The sequence below is a fragment of the Gavialis gangeticus genome, unplaced genomic scaffold (assembly GCF_001723915.1).
Source record: "Gavialis gangeticus isolate Ggan-Ray unplaced genomic scaffold, GavGan_comp1, whole genome shotgun sequence".
NCBI lineage: Eukaryota > Metazoa > Chordata > Crocodylia > Gavialidae > Gavialis > Gavialis gangeticus.
In genome coordinates, this window is record NW_017729034.1 from 26,719,978 (window position 1) to 26,739,993 (window position 20,016).

Below are 20,016 nucleotides of genomic sequence, written 5' to 3' on the forward strand. Positions count from 1 at the left end.
TGCTTTTTTCTTTGCCTTCAGGCCAGCCTGGATATCCGCGCTCAGCCATGAAGATTTCTTGGACCCTTTTCCCGCCTTCTTGCACAGAGGAATTGTGTCCTGCTGCACCCCAAGGATAGCCTCCTTGAGGAAGAACCACCTTTCCTGGACCCCCATACTAGCTACACCCTGTCCCAGCAAGTTAGAGTTTTTTAAGGGTGTCAACAAGCAGATGGATCAGGGTGATCTAGTTGACATAGTATATATGGATTTCCAAAAAGGCTTTGACAATGTTCTCCATCGAAGGCTCTTAGTGAAGTAAGGTGGCCATGGGATTAGAGTAAATCCACTCACAGATTAGAAATTGGCTTAAAGAAAGAAAACAAAGAGTGAGTACAGGTTTCCCTTGCTTTATGCGGGTTCTGTACGTGTGAGTTCACTCTTATTGGATGACCCTTTTTATACCAAAAATTCATTATATGCGAGGTAAATTCACTCTTATGACATAGGTGTGGCAGAAGCCTGCAGTCAGCTGCTTTATACAGTGCATTGTGAGAGTGACGCACACCAAAATATAGTCTCGTGTGTGGATCTGTGCTCCTCCCTCATTGTCTGTGAGACATGTGTCTGTAGTTGCCATCCCCATTATGGCTTCTAAGCGTCCTGCTAACTTATCTCCTACCTCTCTCCCTGGGCCATCAATGAAGCCTTCATCACCCTCTCTTCACACCAACTAAACATTCACCACCACTCTGTGCTTGTGTGTACTGTCTGCTGTTGGTGACTAACAAAATTGTCTTGTAAAAGTGGTAGAAATGGGTCTGGAGGTCAGTACAGTCAAAGTCTTAGAACATATCCCTATTTGTTACATGGTAAAGTGGGTTCCCTTTATGCAAACCCGAGTTATACGCCATTTTCCAGTAATGCATGTACAGCATAAAGTGAGGGAAACCCGTATAAGTGGTAAGTTTTCCAGATGGAAACAATAAACAGTAGGGGGGTGTGAAATGGGCCATATTCGATTTGGATTTGGCCCGAATTGGGGACAGTGATTCGATTAGTTGATCTGGATCACTGTCCCACTTCAATTCAGCTGATTCAGCCATAGACACAGCTTTAAATGTTTTTTTAACATACCTTGAGGTACCAGGTGATTGGCCGTGAGGGGATCCTGGGTGCCTCCCAGACCCAGGAGGCACCAGTCACTGTGCTGGGGGGCGGGGGAGAGGTCCCCTGTGTGCTCCCCGGCAGACCCGGAAGTGGACTGGAAGTGCTTCTGGTCCACTTTCGGGTCCACTGCCGAGTGCGCTGGGGACCCCCCCACGCTCCCATGGAATGCTCCATCTGCCCCAACATTTCAGCATTCTTGAGCCTCCTGGTACCTTGAGGTATGTAGAAAAAACATTTAAAGCTGTGTCGGTGTCCGAATCATCGAATCTTTCCGAATCTCTCTGAATCGAATCAGAGGGTTCTGATTCAGTTTGGATCCGGAGATTCGTCTGCCGAATTGGGCCAAATCTCTGCTGAATTGAATCAGTTACTGAAGCTTCACACAGCTGTAATAAAAAGCAGGGTCCCCAGGGATCTGTGTAGGAATGTGGTGTTTAACATATTCATAAATGGTCTGGAAAGGGGGGTGAGTAGTGAGGTGGCCAAATCTGTGGATGACACAACACTAAATTATCCTTCTTCTTTCCTCTTTTGTCTGGTCTAAATGGGGTTGCTTTTGTGGATCCTGGCTCTCCACTGGTTCTGGTCATATGTATCTTCTTCCAACTCCTTTCTTATGTCCCTTTCCACTATCTCTCTCCATCTCATCTTTGGTCTTCCTCTTTCCCTTCTCCCTGGTAGTGCTATTCTGGTAAGTTCTTTTCCCACATATTGTTCTGGACTCCTTTGAACATGTCCATACCATGCCAGTCTTCTCTTTTGTACTTTCTTAGATGCCTCCACTACCTTCAGCAATCCTCTGATGTAAGTATTCCTCACTTTATATTCGTCATTCCACATATACATCAGAGCATTCTCATCTTTGTCATGCTCAGTCTCTTTTCTTGAGTTTTCTTCAGGGATCATGTCTCCGCTTCTTACAATAGCACTGGATGTACACATTTTGTAGATTTTCCCCTTCAGCTTCACTGATACTCTCCTACCCCATAACATTCCTGTCTCCAATTTCCAGTTTGTCCACCCTGCTGTTATTCGATGGTTCAACTCTTAATCTAATTTTGCATACCACTCAATGGTTGACCCTAGATGCTTGAACTCATCAACTTTTTTAACATGTTTTTCATTGATTATCACATTTCCAGCATCAGGTACCTCAGAGAAGTCACAGTGCATATATTCTGTTTTGGACTGACTAATCTTCATTCCTTTTCCTTCTCTCCATCGGTCCAAAGGAGCTTGCACTTCCTGTAGACTCTCAACACAAATGACCACGTCATCCACAAACATCATATTCCAGGGCAATCTCTTTCTTTTTTGTTCAGTAAACACATCCATCATGACCACAAACAGGAACAGACTCAGAACTGACTCTTGATGTACGCCCACCTTTGCCTCAAAACTCTCTCTCCTGAACTGCTCCTCACTTTCGTTATACATTTCCAATACATGTACTTGATGGTTCTGACATATTTCTCTGGCACGTCTTTAACTCTTAGGCACTCCCATATTTTCTCCCTCAGTACATGAGCATAGGCTTTCTCTAGGTCAATAAAAATGAAATGGATATCTTTACAGCCTTCCCTGTATTTCTCCATCATCTGTTTTATTGCAAAAAACAGATCCATAGTGTTTTACCCTGTCATGAATCCATGGTGGCCTTCTCCAATGACCTCCTTGGTCCTTGGTGATTCTCCACTGCTCTTTCCCATGCTTTCAAAGTGTAAGACTTCAGTTTGACTCCCTGGTAGTTGCCACAATCCTGGACAGCATAACTTTTATGCTTGAATTCTGGCACCAGCACACTCCCTCTCCATTCATTGGGCATCTTCTTTGTTGCAAGTCTTGCTTTAAACAGCTTCCACCATATGTTGAGTCTTTCCCCCAAGACTTTCCAAACTTCCACTGCTTTATTATCAGGTTCTGTTGCTTTCCTGTTCTTCATTTTGTTCAATGTTCTTTTCACCTCCAGTCTGTTGAAGTTAGTCACTATGCCTTGGTTTTCTGTGGCACTTGCTCGCAAACTTCTTGGATTCTCTGTTCATCAGATCTTCAAAATAGTTCTTCTACCTGCCCTTAATCTCTTCTTTATTTTTCAACAAACTCTCAGATTCATCTTCAGTCATTTTCACATGCATCACATAGCTTGTCAAACTCTGTTTTCTTTTAGAATCCTTTATACTTCCTCCTGTTCCTCTTTTGTTTCTAGCTTTTGGTATAAATTGTCCATTGCATAGTTTTTGGTCTTAGCAACAGTCCTCTTTGCCCTCTTCCTTTCCACTTTGTATGCTTCAAAATCCAGAGGGTCCCATGTATCTTCCATTGCTTACATTTCTCCTTCTTCTCCCGTACCACTTCCTGGACCTCCTCATTCACCACCATGTTTTCTTCCAAATGGGAATCATTCCAGATAACACTCTGCAGATTTCTTTTCCCCCTTTGCTGATATTATCCACTGCCTCTTGCTACCAACTTTCAGGGTCTTCTATTTCTTCAATCTTCCAACACTCTTGCTGTGAGAGCCTCCCTTGTCTTATTGTCCTGTTGTGACCTCCACTGCTTAATTTTCTGCATTCCTTGATATGTAGTATGCCTCACTCCTTTCACCCTCATATCCATGACTACCATTCTATGTTGCATGATAACTTTTTCTCCTGGGGTCACCTTGCAGTCTTTCACCTCCTTCTAGTCCCATTTCCTCACTAGCAAATAATCCACTTGAGTTTGTCTACCTCCACTCTTGTACGTGATTTGTTGTTCTTGATTCTGGAAGAATGTATTTGAAATAGCGAGATCGTAAGATACTTCAAAGTCTATTATCCTTTCCCCTTCTGAATCCATGTCCCCCATGGATCCTCTTGTAGCCATCTTTACTTTGCCCAACATGTCCATTGAGGTTTGCCCCTGCAATGGCACTAAATTATACAAAGCGGTAAAGACCAAAGCAGACTGTGAGGAACTATAGAAAGATCTTGCACTATTGAGTGAATGGGCAACTAGGTAGCAGATGAAGTTCAATGTAGATAAGTGTAAAGTGATGCACATGGGCAAGAATAAGTTAAACTATATCTACATTATGATGCGCTCTACATTAGCTGTTACCATACAGGAAAGGAACTGGAAGTCATTGTCACCAGTTCAATAAAAACATAATCTCAGTGCTTAGCAGCCATCAAAAAGGCAAACAGAATATTAGGAGTTATTAACCAGTGAATTGTTAACAAGACAGAAAGTAGCATCATGCCTCATTTAAACCCATGGTGCATCCAGTTCTGGAACACTCTGCCCAGTTCTGGTCCCCACATCTCAAAAAGGATGTAGAAGAACTAGAGAACGTACAGAGAAGGATCACAAGAATGATTAGTGGTATGGAGGGCTTTCTTATGAGGAGAGACTAAAGGGACTACAAGAACTAGGGATCATAAAATTAAATGAGTAGGTAGTAAGTTTAAAGCTAGTAAAAGAACTTTTTCACACAGTATGTAATTCAAGCGTGGAATTCATTGCCATGAGGTATTGTGGAAACTGACAGTTTAACCAGATTCAGAAAGGAATTGGACAAATACTTAAAGAAAAGGTTCAGCAGCAGTTATTGAACATGGGAGTTAGGGCCACAGCCTCTGTATCAGAACTTCCTAGGCTTTAAATGCTGAAGGCTATAAGTTTGAGAGAAACAGGGAAAAAACACTGGCCATACCATGTCCACTCCCTGCCACTGTGACACACAGGGTACTTGGCAATATAGATCTATGGTCTGACCCAGTAAATGCCAGTTCTTATGTTCTTAAGTGATAAATCTATGTAACATAGTATATGTGTGTTTACATGTGTTTCAAGACATTGACAGAGATCAAATTGAACTTTTAAGGTGTAGTGTACAGAAATCAAGGGAGTGAGATTTCTTTGCCTTTTTTATAATCAAACTTTCAAATTTTATGCAGTTTCCCTAAGTATCTTCATCCTCTCCTGCAGGCAGTTATGATGTACAGTTTGAAAAGCATTGAATTTCTGTGTTTCATTAATTTGATTCACATAAGTGTGATTAGATATCTAGTTATTCTGAACAAGAAGTTTGAATGCCCAGTGTGCTACATAAGAGGGTACACTAGGCTCACAACAGTGTGTGTATCATTATACTTTGAAAGCAGATACTTTTTTATATCTGTGATCTTTGGTATAGAGATGCCTAAAAGCCTATGGAAATTGCACACCTTGATTTCTAATTTCATATATGTGAAGTATTTCAGAAGTGGGAAGATTAATTTTGTTTTGATGCAAAGGAGGGGAATACCAGTGAAGAGAGTGAACACATGACCAAGAACTAGGAACACTTAAGTCAGGGTAAAGATTCAGGAGTTTTCTAGCTCCAAGTCCTGTGCTGAGTCCTTCTATTAACTCTCCTTTATCCCCTGCATCAAACATATATTTCTCTTTACTTCATAATGCCTCACAACTTAATTCCAATCTAGTGATCTTCCTTATCTTATCACAGCATGGATCTCCCAGTTTTGCTCCACTATCCTTGCCATCCTTGATTGCTTGTTTGTCCATTTCTACTAACACTTTCACTCCTTCCATATAAACACACACTTTTTTGGGGGGGGGAAATTCTACAGAATTTATAAAGCCACCTCCTTCTTCTCCTTAAAATCTCTTTTTAGTCTCACCTTTTCTGTGGGAGATGAGCCATTGCAATCACCACTGTGAATTGTCTTGTTTACTTTATACAATTAATCTGAAACATCCTATTATAATGTACCCTGTCTCTCTAATCTCTTATTCTCTTAGTTTATTTCCCTATCTGCTATAGACTATGTGTTCTTTGAGATAAGGACTGACTTCTCTCATGTGTTTGTATAGTGCCTAGGAAATAGGTTTTTACGTGACTAAGATTTGTAGGTGCAACCACAATAACAATAATAGACCACCACAACTCCTCAGTGCTTAATCAAAAGAGAGCACTGTTATGGAAAACATAAAGTTGCTAGGTTAAGGTATTACAGTCAACAGAACAGTTAATTATGGATTAGAATTTGTATAAAGCTACATTATTGCAAAACAGCTATAATGTAAACAGTTTAGTCATTTATTAAACATAAATAAGTAGAAGGAACATTTAAAACATTATCAAACTTCACTTTAATGATTCCCTTTATTCTGCTCCTCTTTTAGTGATTCATTAATCTTTTAAGGGGGAAAAATCTGTTGTTTGACATTTTGCCAGATGATATTAAGAGTTCTTTTTATATTTCTAATTGCTGAAGTTCAATATTGCCTTTGTTTCATCTTAAAGAAAGGTACTCAAGGGAATGAAAAGAATGGAAAAGCCAAGAAGATGCAGTTTCTGTTAACTAGTAACATAATTGCTGGAAAATTACAAACACTGCATTCAGTTTTATTAGCTACTCTGAGGCTGGATAAACTTTTACCAGATTACTTAAGGAGTTGGTTTTTGTTAGTTTTCCCTTTTGACTGCTCAAAGCGTTCATCCTGGATGACCTAGCTAAGCTTTATTATGTGGAAGCTAAAAGAGAGATGCTGAAAAGAGGTAGGCATTGGGTGCTGATGGAAATTTACAAACTACAGATGTAAAAATTGATGGAAACTTACAAACTAGGGAGTGGAGTTGTAATAACCTTTTGATCACTTCCTTGCTTTGACATTTGACTCTTCATCCTGACCTGATCAGGACCTTGCAGAACCAGAAAAAAAATGTAGTAATAAGTCCTCAGAGTCTCAGCAGGATGTGGGGGTGATGACATCCCTGATGGTGAAACTTTTTTACACTTAGCTGGTACCTTTCTAATTCCTTTTCTTGCTCTATTGTTCCAGCAGGCTTATCTTCAATCTGTACATTGTTTCATACCATCTAATTTTTCTTTTATTAACATCTCATGTTAAAATTTACTGTGTTACTCAAACTGTGAATTACAAGGGCTCTTGAAATGTTCTCATCATAGGAAATTTTTTGGTGGGGGGGATATTAAACACATGTTTGCACTAACTTTTTCAACTTCAGTTTTTGCTTATAATGTAATGAAGTGGTTATATGTTTTTACATAGCATGGTAATGGATCTCTGTGGATTTCAGTTACCTTTTACCCTACTTTGGGCAATACAGAATTTCAGCTAAGTCTCCACAATACTCATCAATATGTTATTGTTACTGTAGACATATGTTGTTGTTGAGTTAATAAGTTGGAATCTTGTAATTTTGGTTTGCTTTTTTTCCCCAAAGTGCTTGGTTTTTGGTAAATGTAAGACCTCACACCTGCTAGGGGACTGAAGTTCTTTTTTATTTTTGAATTGCTTTCATAGTTCAGTAAATACTGTGCTTCTTGCCAGAGGTTTGTTAGTTTTGGAGTTCTGCTTGTGAATACACTACATTTTTTCCAAATGTTGCCTTAAAAACATTTAAGTGTCACAATAACAGGGTACATCTTGGTTCATGAGGTTGACATACAGTTAAATAAAAAGGAAAAAAGAATGAAGACATGTATAGATTGAACAAGTATGACGCACTGTGAAACTCAGATTTTTTTCACTTTATAATAGGATAACTGTATTCTGTAATATAGAGAGCAAGGAAGAGTGAGTGTGGCTGCATGACTTGGCTACATGGTTAGGACACTCCCCTTGGAATGGGGGTACACATGGCTCAGGTTATGATGCCTGGACTGCTTCTACATTTTATATTAGACAATCATGAATTTAAAGAATAGAAATAATCCTGACAGCAGGAGCTGGAACGTAGGGCTTCCTCCCTTTCCTCAACCCTCATGAGTGCCATAACTACCAAGTTATGGAATTGCACTCACTCTTGCTTGTTCTCCTTCTAGCTCTATGAATCTTACACTCTTCAGTGCCCATTAGGCTTGCTTGTACAAGAGGAGCAGGAACGGGCCCATCCAGCCAACCCCATAGTCTGGACTTAGGGTACCATATGGAAAACAGAAAATTGAATCCCGTTAAGATAAGGATCATCTAGAAATCAGGGCTGTCACTTGTTGGGCAGGTGCTCACTAGCCTATTGGGCAGAAGATGGGCTCAACCGCTCCCAGGTATGTTGAGCCCATACTGAGTCTGTTGATGTTAACTAACCAAGAATTGGAGTAACATTTTATGAACGCACAATCTCAATGATTTTATTGATGATATTGATTGAAATGGTGTACAGTATTTGTATACACTGCACCTGGTAGACATGGATTTAGCAGTGACTCAGAAAATTCAATTTCTATCTAAGATCCCAAAATCTCCTTAGTAAGGACTAACACATGATTGAGTATGCATACAAAATGTGTACTCTTTTAGCAGACTGAGGGACATTGCTAATCCATAATAGATTCTGTTTTCATCTCATCTGGGCTATTAAGGTGCTTTTTAGTCATTGTTAGGTCCTTGAATAGCTTGGGCTGGAGCTTAAATAACCCTTGAATGTTTCTTTCTGTCTGCTGTTGGACTGGTGAGAGTCCTTTGAAATTGACAAAGCTCGGCAGAAGATAGCGCTAAAATTGAGAATAGATTTTTTAAGTCAAATTTAAAATGTGGACTGAAGCAGAGAATGACCTATAAATTATGGTCATACTTATGTAAGTGACTGTGAGAAATGAGCTCCTTCTAGGTCAACTGAGTTGCTTTATTAGTATATTCAAAATCCCTCATTTATTTTTCTGACAGATAATGTAATCTTTAGACCTATTTTGCATCATTTTTGAGGTTCTGTATATTAATATTTATAAAGCATTTTGAGAAATTTAGATTAATGATGCTCTAAAAGGGTAAAGTATTATCATAATTCTTATTATTTTCACTACTCTTATTGGCCTACAGAATAGATGCAGTTGGGGAAAGCAAGTTAGATTCTGACTTGGATCACACAGCATTAATGATAATAGTTGCTATGGGAGTGATCTACTGTACTTTAAAGAAGCCTTACTGAGAGTGCAGGAACAAACCATCTCGATGCACAGGAAGACTAGCAAGTATGGCAGAAGACCACTTTGGCTTAGCAGGGAACTCTTCAGTAAATTAAATAAAAAAAACCAAAGCTTATAACTGGAAACTTGGACAAATAACTAAGGAAGAATATAAGAGCATTGCTCGAGCATGCAGGGATGAAGTCAGGAAGGCCAAACTGCAATTGGAGTTGCAGCTAGCAAGGGATGTGAAAAGTAACAAGAATGGTTTCTATAAGTATGTCGTAGCAAGAGGAGGATCAGGGAAAGTGTGGGTCCCTTACTGAATGGGGCAGGCAACCTTGTGACAGAGGATGCAGAAAAGGCTGAAGTGTTCAATGCCTTCTTCACCTCAGTCTTCACAGGCAATGTCAGCTCCCAGACTACTGCACTGGGCAGCACAGTTTGGGGAGGAGGTGAGCATCCCTCAGTGGTGAAAGAACAGGTTAGGCCAGCCAGGCCTCACTCCCACCAGCCCCTTCCTACCCCAGCCCTCACAACCGGAAGCCTCTGCCTGCCCCTGCTTTCACTGCTTCCCTGCATGCCTGCTTCAGCACTGCATGGCCCCGGGTTGCATCACTGGGAGCACAGGACTGTGCCAGTACCCCAGGGCCAAGAGTGGGAGGGTGTGTGTGTGTGTGTCCATGCAATGAGGGAGGGGGAGAGGAAGACAGAGAGAGCAATGAGGGAAGGAGAGAGAGTCTGTGTGTGTGTAGTGAAGGAGGCACAGTGTGTATGCATGTATTCATAGGGTGAGTCCCATAAGTAGACCCCACTATAAAGATGCAACCACACACTGCCTTGCACTGCTGTACACGCAGACCCCCACACCCACACCCCATCACATACCCCAGCCACCCTCCCCCCACATGCATCCCCCCCCACAAATCCCATACCCACTCACAGCCCACATAACCACACACACCCACATGCTCCCTCACCTCACCCCCACACCCCCACACCTATCCACCCCCCACCAAACACCTCCACACACACCCACACCCTCTCCACATACCCACACATGCACAGCCCCCACAAACCTATACCTATGGCCCCACCCTCCACAGCATACAAGAGTAAGAATTCATTTTAAGCTGTTGTGGGATCACCTCTGTGTACACTACACAAATGCATGTAAATCAGGACAATAATATTTTTTTAAAATCAAATTAATGGATGTTGTAGGTGTTTGATTTTTAGAATATAATTTGGTATTTTTCTGGTTCTGAGATGGCAAAACCCCTTGCTGAAAGGAGTATTTCCAGGGCCAAGGGGAGGGACCTCTGGTGGTGAAGGTCAGGGGTTAGGGGGTAGGACTTCTGGTCCCAAGATGGCAACCAGGGAGTGGGGCACCTGTCAAGGGACAGGGCTACCCATGTGGCCCTTGACAGCTTGCCAAAACTTGGTAAGTGGCCCTCTGCCCAAAACAATTGCTTGCCTCTAGGTTAGGGACTACATAGGAAAGCTGGATATGTACAAGTCCATGGGGCCAGATAGGATGCACCTGAGGGTGTTGAGGGAGTTGGCTGATGTGATTGCAGAGCCACTGGAGTAAGTGGGGGGCCTGGGGCCTGGGGGTGGAGGGCCGCTGGAGTTCGCCTTCAGCAGGGCTGAGGTGGGGCAGGGGCTATGGGTTGGGAATGAGGGGCGTTGGCAGGGCTGGGGGCAGTCCTGTGGGCTGGGTGTGGGTCATGCTGTCAGGGCTGGCAGGGAAGCCTGCAGGGAGAGCTAACAGGGTGGGCAAGAGCAGGGCAATGAGGTGTGGGTGACACTGCCAGGGCTGGTGGGGAGCTTGTGCAGAGCACCAGCAGGGCTGGTGTGGGGGAGGGCATAGGTGTGAGGATGAGCAGCTTGGACCACGTGGGGTGGGAGAGAAACACATGGCAGCAGCTAGTGAATTAGTGAATAATTATATAGCACACGATTAAGCTACCATTAAAATATTTTTTTTAAATGATAAAAATACTGTTTAAAGGGTGCAAGGTTAGTAAAAGCAGCAATCCTTTACTGTTACATCCAAGTGTCTCATGCTGCATCCTTTCAAGTGATACAGACACCAGGTTTCACTATCATTTAGAACTACAGGGACAACATTCATGTCACCACCTGCCGAAATATTAAGAGTTAATGGCCTGAATTCCACTTCCCAAAAGTTACCTTCTTAAAAATATGCCGGTGTTCTCCCCTTTAATCTGAGTTCCCTTGCTTTTAATGATGTCATTTTATAGGCTTATATTTCATTCAGGTCTCTTACTCTATGAAACCAGACAATGAAGAGCTGTGACTAATGTGAACACTCAGCTCGAACTAGGTGCCTAGCCCCGGAACAAGCCAGGAGAGTTGTGAAGCAACTGTAAGTGGGGACACCAGAAACAGACACAGCTCTCCCATGAAAGCAAAAATGAGAGAGCCCCTCTACATCCCTGCTCTCATTGCTCTCATTTTAGTTGCCTCTGCTCCTGAGGACTGGGGCTGGGGAACTGTAGCTTGGGCATTAGTGTTGGCATTAAGCTTTTGTCAATAAAACCTTTTCAGGACTGCATACCAATACATGCTATATTTATGTAATGTTTAATAAATAATATATTGCATACAATCTTCTAATTTTATTTCTTTAATGATAGTATTATGATGTGTTTGTGCGTGCACCTGTTCACATGTACACACACTCCGAAGTAATGAATACAGATCTTAAAATTAAAATGCCTTAAATGTCTAAAATGATATCAGTATTCTTATTGTTCATTTGTAAATCATGATTTTAAGGTCTGATAGTTCAACATCCCACCAAGACTAGTACAAGATGCTTTAAAGCATTAGTAAAGATAAATTCTCAATTTTTAAAAATATGTAAAGATTCTTCTAAACTTGATGGGCTTAAATATACTGGATTTCAAGGGCCAAAGTCTGCGCCAGTAATCTGGACCTCCATCAATTTACACTGGCAGAGGATTTTTCTTGATCTAAATTCTTAATCATCTTCTGTGTCCTTGTCATAAACTAGATGCTTTTCCAGAATCCTGCACAAGCAATGGCTCTTTCCATTACTACAGTGAGTTCCTCCTTCATATAGGAATCTGCAAGTAGTCTGCACACTCACATATATTCATGTAATTCCTTGCTAAAGAAGGAATATCATGTGGTTAGAGCACTAGGTTGGTAGTCAGATTTGGGCTCTGTTCTCATCTCTGCCATAGACTGTGTGTAAACTTGAGCAAGCTATTTAATTTCCCCATATTTTAGTCCCCCATTTAGAAAATGGGAATGACACTTCCTTTGTTTTACCCTTTTCCTTTCTTGCCTCTTCAGGTCGCAGTCTGCTTGTGGCAGAGCCTGTCTCTTAGAGTGTGCACGCACACGTGTATGTGCACACATTGCTATAACAATAATGTCTCAAACTCTTGCTCTGTTATACAACATATAGGTATATATTATATATGAATATATAATACATACATATGTGTGTGTGTGTGTGTGTATATATATATTCTACTGCATAGCATGTATATGTATATATTATATAGATGTGCAGTGTGTATACATTCACACATACATGCTGCATAATAGGATGAGGATTTGAGAAAGTATTATTATACAAATAATTACAATGATGTAACTTGATTGCTTCTGCCAAGTTGTAAGATAATACTGAAGATTACCCTGTTGCTTCTAGAAAAGCTATCAAGGATACTTTTTTTAGAAATATTACTTTACAATACTAATGCTAATATTTGTGCTTCTGAGGCTGTTCCCATGAAACTGGTGATAGTTGGAATATTGGCTTCATGGGAATAGGTAATCGAAGCTAGTGACAAAAACACAGTCAGATTTCTAAAATAAGATTTCCCTTAATATGTGGTACAAACAAAATATGCGATGGTGTTCAGTGATATAAAGTGTTTGTCTTTTGGAATAACTCACATAAATCTTTAATGCATTTGGTACTTTTGACAATGGCACTCTTTCAAACTGATACCAGTAAAAATCTTTATACCACTATAGCCCAATGGGTAATCTTTGTTTGTTATTTTAAAATTAAATCCCTTAATGTAATGAAAAATGGTAAGTGTATCATTTCCTTTTTGGCCAGCATATCTGTATTTAAACTGAACTGTGCCTTATACGTTTCCAGCAATATATTACATAGTGGGCGTGCCTACACGAGATGCATTAATGTGTGTTAGGCTAATTTAATGTGTATTAAGGGCATTCATCTATACATGCACACGCTAATGCTCATTAAAAATGGTGAACTTAGGCTAATCATGCCTAAACTTGATACCTGCAAATCTAGGCACGATTAGTTAAAACGCATTAACACGTGTAGATGTGACCTGACACTAACTTTATTGTCAGGTCTGCCCAGCCCCAGGGCTCCTGGCTGGCTGCCTCTCCTCCCTGAGGGCTGGGCTGCACTTTGGCAGCCTCTAGCTGCAGGCTATGAAAGCGAGAAACCATTTTGTGGCCTGGGGTACACACATCAGGATCCTGGACAAGACTGCTGATCCTGTGCAGGCCCCGTATGCCCCCCCGGGCATGCCATAGGAGGTCTCTGCCTGGCGTGCTCCCCTCCAGAGCTGATGCTTGGCCACAGATGAGTGTTACAAAGGGCTGCAGCTTGCTTCACCCTTTGCCCAGAACTGGGATCCCCCATGGCTGCTGCCTGTCTGTCTCTGCCAGCAGGACCAGCACCTGTTCCCTGCTCCTGTTCACCTCCAGCTGTCCCCTGTATTTACAGGTCCTGTGGTGAAGTGCCTCTGCCACATGGCTTCCAGTCTCTGGCTATGCCCCTGCGCTGGGTGCTGCTGGCAGCTGTCTAGAGCTGGCAATGCAGGGACAGCCCCACGGCGGCCCAGAGCTGGTACAGGACAACTATGCTCCTCCCAGTCGAGCCCCAGCTCCAGTGGCATGCGCACACCCATGCCAGCTGCCAGGGCCCTCAGCTGGATCCGGGAGGAGGTGCATTACTTCGTGGCACTCTGGGGCCATGCCAATGTGCAAAGGCAGTTTGCACGGGGCAGGTGCTCAAATATGCATATTTAAAAGGCCCTGTCAGGAAGAATACAGGAGCAAGGGCACTCTCAGTCATTGCAGCGGTGCCACGTAAAGATCAAGGTCTTGCAGGCACAGTGGATGGCTGTGATTGACTTCAGTTGTCAGTCTGGTTTCACCCCAAACCCCATGGCCTTTATGCAGCAGATGACCCACATTTTGGTGCCCCAGGAGAGAGGCTGCACTCCGAGTGCCACCAGCAGGAGTAATCTGGCCAAGCCTCTGCCCTGCCCTGATGCCTCTGGTGACATGTCACCAGAGGAGGAGACCTTGGACCTTCAGTGCCCCACCCCATCCTCCTCCTCAGCTGCTGCATCCACTGACATCTCAGGGAGCCTAGACCAGTGGTTGTCTTGCCTTCAGCACAGCCCCCAGACCCCAGCACGAGGAGTGGCTGGCCACGCCACCTCCAGCCACCAGCACCACCAACTCCTCCTTGTGGTGGGGGGCCCTGGCTGGATCCAAGCCCTTCGCATACTCCAGATTGTGGACAGTGGGCACAGCCAGATGCTGTCCCCAATGGGGAGGCCCACACTGAGCCATCAGCCTTGCCAGCCCCACATGCATGGTAAGTCCAGTAGTGGGAGAGGACTGTCTCACACCCTGTCCCTGTCTCTGCCCCTGCTCCCTGCCTGATCCATGTACTGTCCCCTGGCTCTGAGTTCCCCCACCCCCACAGCATGCAGACAGGAAGGACACAGTTCAGAACTTTATTGAGTAGCCTGTGGCCTGCAGCTGGGTGGGCATAGGCCTCTCACACACGAAGAAATGCGTCGATGCTGACAGCCATGTCCTCCTCAGCAGGAGGGAGGAGGGGGAGGACAGGGACTTGTAGTGCTGTAACAAGTAGCCCTCCAGGCAGTGGTGGAGGTTGCAGGGCAGCCCGGGCTTGCCCCCTGCACCATTGTAGCTCAGGGTCCAGAACCAGGAGCACAGGTGTGCATGGGGCACCAGCAGAATCAGCAGTAGCAGGGCATAGTGACTCAGGCACCACTCCAACTGTACAAACAGCTCATCGTGCACTGCCTGGGACCCATGGAGCAGGGGCATGCTCGGGGTGCACTGGCAGTGTAGTGGGGGCTGGTCTGGGGCCACCTCCTTGGAGAGGCCCCCTGCAGGGAGGACGGGGGCACAACCAGCCCCTCACCCCAGTTATCCAGGAGCCCTGCACACCACAAACCAAGGTACGGGTACCAGGGGCTGGGCAGCAGCACAGCAAAGTGGGTGGCTTGCAGGGAGAGAGTGGAGGGAGCGGGGTCTGGAGCTGTGGCAGCAGGTGCTGCCAGCAGCCTGGTCTGCCCTACCCTGGGAAGGGGGTCAGGGAGACAGGCTGCCTGCAGACAGCACCTAACAGGCTGCTTGCCCCAGGGAAGCAAGGGGGGGGCATGGGGCTCAGTCAGCAGCTACTGGGGCCCAGGCCCGCCTAGCCAACTTAGCATGGCACAGCCGACCCCCTATTTGAGGCCGTCCCCTGGTGGAGTGCATCTGATCTCTGAAATGTTGCAAATGCTCACAAAAAAGGCTTCTGCCTCTTGCCTCTGCAGGGCCAATATCTGGACATGGGGGAGAAGCCACCATCCCCAGTGAAGATGCTGCCTCAGGGTTACTGACTCCCACCACTGGAGCGGTTCTACATATGCTGGCTGCACCATCAGCACACCAGGGACTGGACCCTGCTGCTCCAGTGGCTGGTGGTGGTAGTAGAGGAGTGGGAGGAATGGGAGCAGGCCTGGTGGATGAAGAATGTTGCCTGGGTGGAGGCACGGGACCAGGTGCTGTGGGACCACTGGTCCTGGATGGAATCCCTGGAGTAGGAGCACCTGGAGCAGCTCCATCAGCAGGGGATGCTGACCGCCAGGTCATGGAGACCCTCCTGTCCCTGGCAGCCACAAACGTCTCCCCCACTGCCTGGCTCCTGCCCATGGCCCTGCAGGTCCCCATGGTCCTGCCTGCTGCCCCACAGCAGGCCCCTGCCTGGCTCTGGGAGGAGATCCTAGGGCACCTCCTCCCTGCCAGACTCCCTGGCCCAGCTTCCCCCCTAGATCTGCCGCCACCCACCTGGGCCTGGCCCCATCATTCCCCTCTGCACCACACAGCTGAAGACCTGGCCCTGCATGAAGTCACTACACACTGGGGTTGTCATGGTCCCCAGACCCATGGGGGAACATCCAAGGGCTGGGGTGCTGAGCACCTGCCCCAGGGGTCTGCCCCCTAGGGTCCCTCCATGTCCCTCCACTCTGGGCTTGAACAGCCAAAATATTGTAAATAGTTTTCAATATTTATATAGTTTGCCTCTTGTAAGTGGGTTTTTTGTTGTTGGTAGCTGGCGAGGGTGGTGGAAAGGCACTGTTTGTTGAGGGATGAGGGATGGTGGTCGGGGTTGTGAAGGCAGTAAAGTTTTTTTTGTTTCACCCATGTGTATGTCCTGAGAGTGGTGCTGGGGGTGGGCAAAGGTTAGGGGGTGTGTGGGTGGCAGGGCAGGCAGGCTGAAGTGGGAGTGCAGGAGGGGGTCAGGCAGGGCCTCTCGCAGCTGGTGCTCTGGCTCCCTCTGGCAGTCGTATGGCTCTACTGGGGCATGGGTGGTGGGGGATCCAGCTGGGGCCAGCAGGACCAGCAAGATGGCCAGCAGCAGTGCAGGGCTCTGGCCATCACTGGTAGGGGCCAGGTTGGAGCAGTGGGGCACGGGCAGGGGCAGCTGTGGTGCGGGGAAGCAGGGTGGGCAGGGAGGGAGCTGAAGCATGCTGCTCCTGTTGGCTAGAGATCAGGCTTCCAAGATGGCTGCCAAGTGCTGGAGGCTGGAGCTGCCCTCAGTGGCCACAGGGACACATGGAAGGGCTGAAGGGACTTGGGACTAACTTTTAGTGCCATGGCTGGCTGGTACCTCCTGAGTTGGAGGGGCACATCCTCTCTCAGCAGCTGATCGCACTGAACAGAAAACACAAGTGGGGCACCCAGAAGTGCCTGTGGTGCTCCCGGAAGCGCCAGTGGCACCTGTCCTGGCACCCCCAGTCCCTGACTGGCGGTCTTGGGGGGTACCGGCGCTCTCGAGTGCCCCCACTGTCCATTGCATAAGTGGGGAGTGCTCTCTGTCAGGGGGTGCTCCAGCGCTCTCAGGGGGTGCATGTGCACCCCCATGCATCCCCTGTGTGTCACCACTGTTTAGTGTCAAGTGCACTAAGTTTAGTCCTAAGACTCTGCATATGTAAACACCTGCCAAAAATGACTTAATATTCATTAACTTAATGTCCATTAAATTTAGTCAAGTTTATTTGCATGTGTAGACACGCCCAGTGTGTAGCTTTAAAATATTTTTACATGTAGTTTTCAAGAGATTCCATAGAAAGTAAAAGAACAAGCATCTGAAGGAGAACAACACAACTTGAGAATATGTCTTTTTGAAAATAAGTTAGTTTATGTAAAGGAAGCCTTTAATGTAATGTCTACATTTTTCTTCAACAGTATATGAGAGGAAATACCCCTATTAATTTAATTTAATTCTTCATATACAGGAGCTTGTATGTTAGTGAAAATTTATTATCTGTCCATTTCCTTTTTGCTGAGAAATTGCAAAACAAAGCTAAAGCATGACAAAACCCACTTTTATATGGTGTCTTTGACCCTGATCCTGCAAAATCATATATGTATGCCTAATTTCTAAGCATGTAAATAATTAATTTGAAATCAATAGATTTAAAGGTAAGCACAAATATAAGTCTTTGCAGCTCAGAGATTTAGGTTGTATGGTAGAGTTTTTTCTTATTCTATGCAAATGGTTATGTGCAGATTTAAGTTTTGTGCATTGCTACTGTTTTTAGGTGATAATTGCCCTTGCTGAGAAACATCGATCCCATATTCCCTACAGGAATTCTATGATGACTTCGGTGCTAAGAGACAGCCTGGGAGGGAACTGCATGACCACCATGATTGCAACACTCTCTTTAGACAAGAGAAACATAGATGTATGTTATCCATTTCAATTAACAAAGTACTCTGTTTTCACTTGTAAAAGCCCTCCTGACTTTGTTATGGTTTATATTGCACATATGTAGGCTGTCATCAATGATACACTGTCCCTTTAAAAATCTTTCTTGCCATTGACTCTAGAATGTCTCTGGAATGCAGCCCTGTTAATGAAAATTATCGTATGATTGTTAAATATCATCACCTTTGGTCCAGTCACTGATTTTATGTGTCAGAGTTAAATCCTGATTAATTATGTGCGTGCATATCTTGTCCATCAGCTAGCTCTAACATATCCATTATGAATGGTGCTATTCCTTAAATAAGGTCAAATGAGGAGAAAAACAGATTGAGCAGCCATTTCTAATGATGAACATAAGAACATTCAAAATTTTAAAACCAAATTCTTCATGATGAAGTATCATGTGAGTTCTGAGTAGAAATTGGCCAGGAATTTTCCCAGCAACATGTTGATAAGGGACTGCAACCCTGACTACTTAAATCTATGGCAAAACTCCACTCCCATAGACTTCAATGGAGCAAGGAGTTTATCCATTTGGTATTGAGGAGAACTGAGGGTTTTTTGGCTGGGGTGTTTTTGTTTTGGAAGGTTGTGTTTTTTGGCCTTTCTGTAGATCGGGTTTTTTAGCAGCCTTCACCAAGTTTCCTGTCCTTGTGTACATTAATCCTTATTTAGTTTAGCATCAGATATATTCTAGATGTTTCATAGCGAACCCATAACCTTCCATAACATCAAAACATTCTAAAATGAATAGAAATTTAGATTATTCTCTGAAATATAGTGGAAAGAACTAAGCTAGTTAAGAGAAGATAATGTTTCACTTTACAGAAAATGCTATTGTAATGTTAAGTAATCTGAAAAAAAGCATGTCTTAATTAGCCCAGGTCAAGCACCCAAAATTAATGGATATTTTTTACCTTACTTTTTTGGAGTTTCATTTCCATTCTAGAAAATGGGGACAATACCACCCCTCCTTTCAAAGTGATGTTTGAAAACTAATTAATTTATGTTTATGAAGCTTTGGATGAGCACCATAGAAAAACCAATCTGAAAAATAATCATTTTTCCTAGAATAGAATTTAAATAACATGCAGTCTATAAGGACCAGATATTAAACACTGAGAATAAAACAAAGTATTGACTAGCCGCTCAATCAATAATCATTATCCTTTGTGCTTAATAAGAAGGTTCATGTGAAAAAAATACTGTTATCATGTAATAACTGCTTTCTCACAAGAGAGGTGAATTAGAATTGCACGGGCAACCTTAGCTCTGGCATATCCTATCTTTTGAGTGCTTGACTGTGCAACCTTAATATTATTCTTTTAGGGCATGTCTACATGTTGCCATATGGCGATGTTGCTATGGTGCTGTGCTTTAGTGCTTCCTTTTGGTAAAGCATGGCACAGTATGGGCAGTTACTGTGCCGCACGCACAGCACATGGGTAGTTTTCACCGCTACGTTGCTATAGCGGCGCACTATACCCGGGGAGTGAGCTGCTACAGTGACATAGCTGGCTATCATGTGTAGACCTACGTGATTGCTACATCATCATAGCGTAGCCATACAGTGACATAGCGTGTTGCTTCATCACCATAGGGCAATGTGTAGATGTGCGCTTAGGGTGGTATGTGGCATCCCATTCACACTGACATGGTTAATTAACAAGATTGGGATTTTTACATCTACCACTTAAACCTTTGGCACTGAACTGGTGGCAGCAATGCTTTTGATGCCTTATGTGGATCAGCATTATAGTGGAGTGAAGAACATACTTTCCTGTAGGTTTCATTTATACCTACTGACAGCAGGGGAATGATGTGACCGGGACATCTTTAGTTTCATGCCATGCCCTGGAAGGGAGTGTGCATTTATAT

The 20,016-nt window shown here is 44.1% G+C and overlaps 1 protein-coding gene across 3 annotated transcripts in view; it reads left to right on the top strand.

Annotated features, from left to right (window-relative positions):
- The window catches only part of KIF6 (kinesin family member 6), a 518,996-nt gene that overhangs the window by 199,242 nt on the left and 299,738 nt on the right, over nucleotides 1-20,016 (top strand). For 2 of the 3 annotated variants that reach the window (XM_019527228.1, XM_019527227.1), the window contains exon 8: nucleotides 17,972-18,115. The exons of the other annotated variant lie outside the window; for it this stretch is intronic. In XM_019527228.1, the coding sequence (XP_019382773.1) occupies nucleotides 17,972-18,115 (144 nt within the window). The remainder of the gene's footprint in view (nucleotides 1-17,971; nucleotides 18,116-20,016) is intronic. 3 annotated transcript variants of the gene reach the window in all.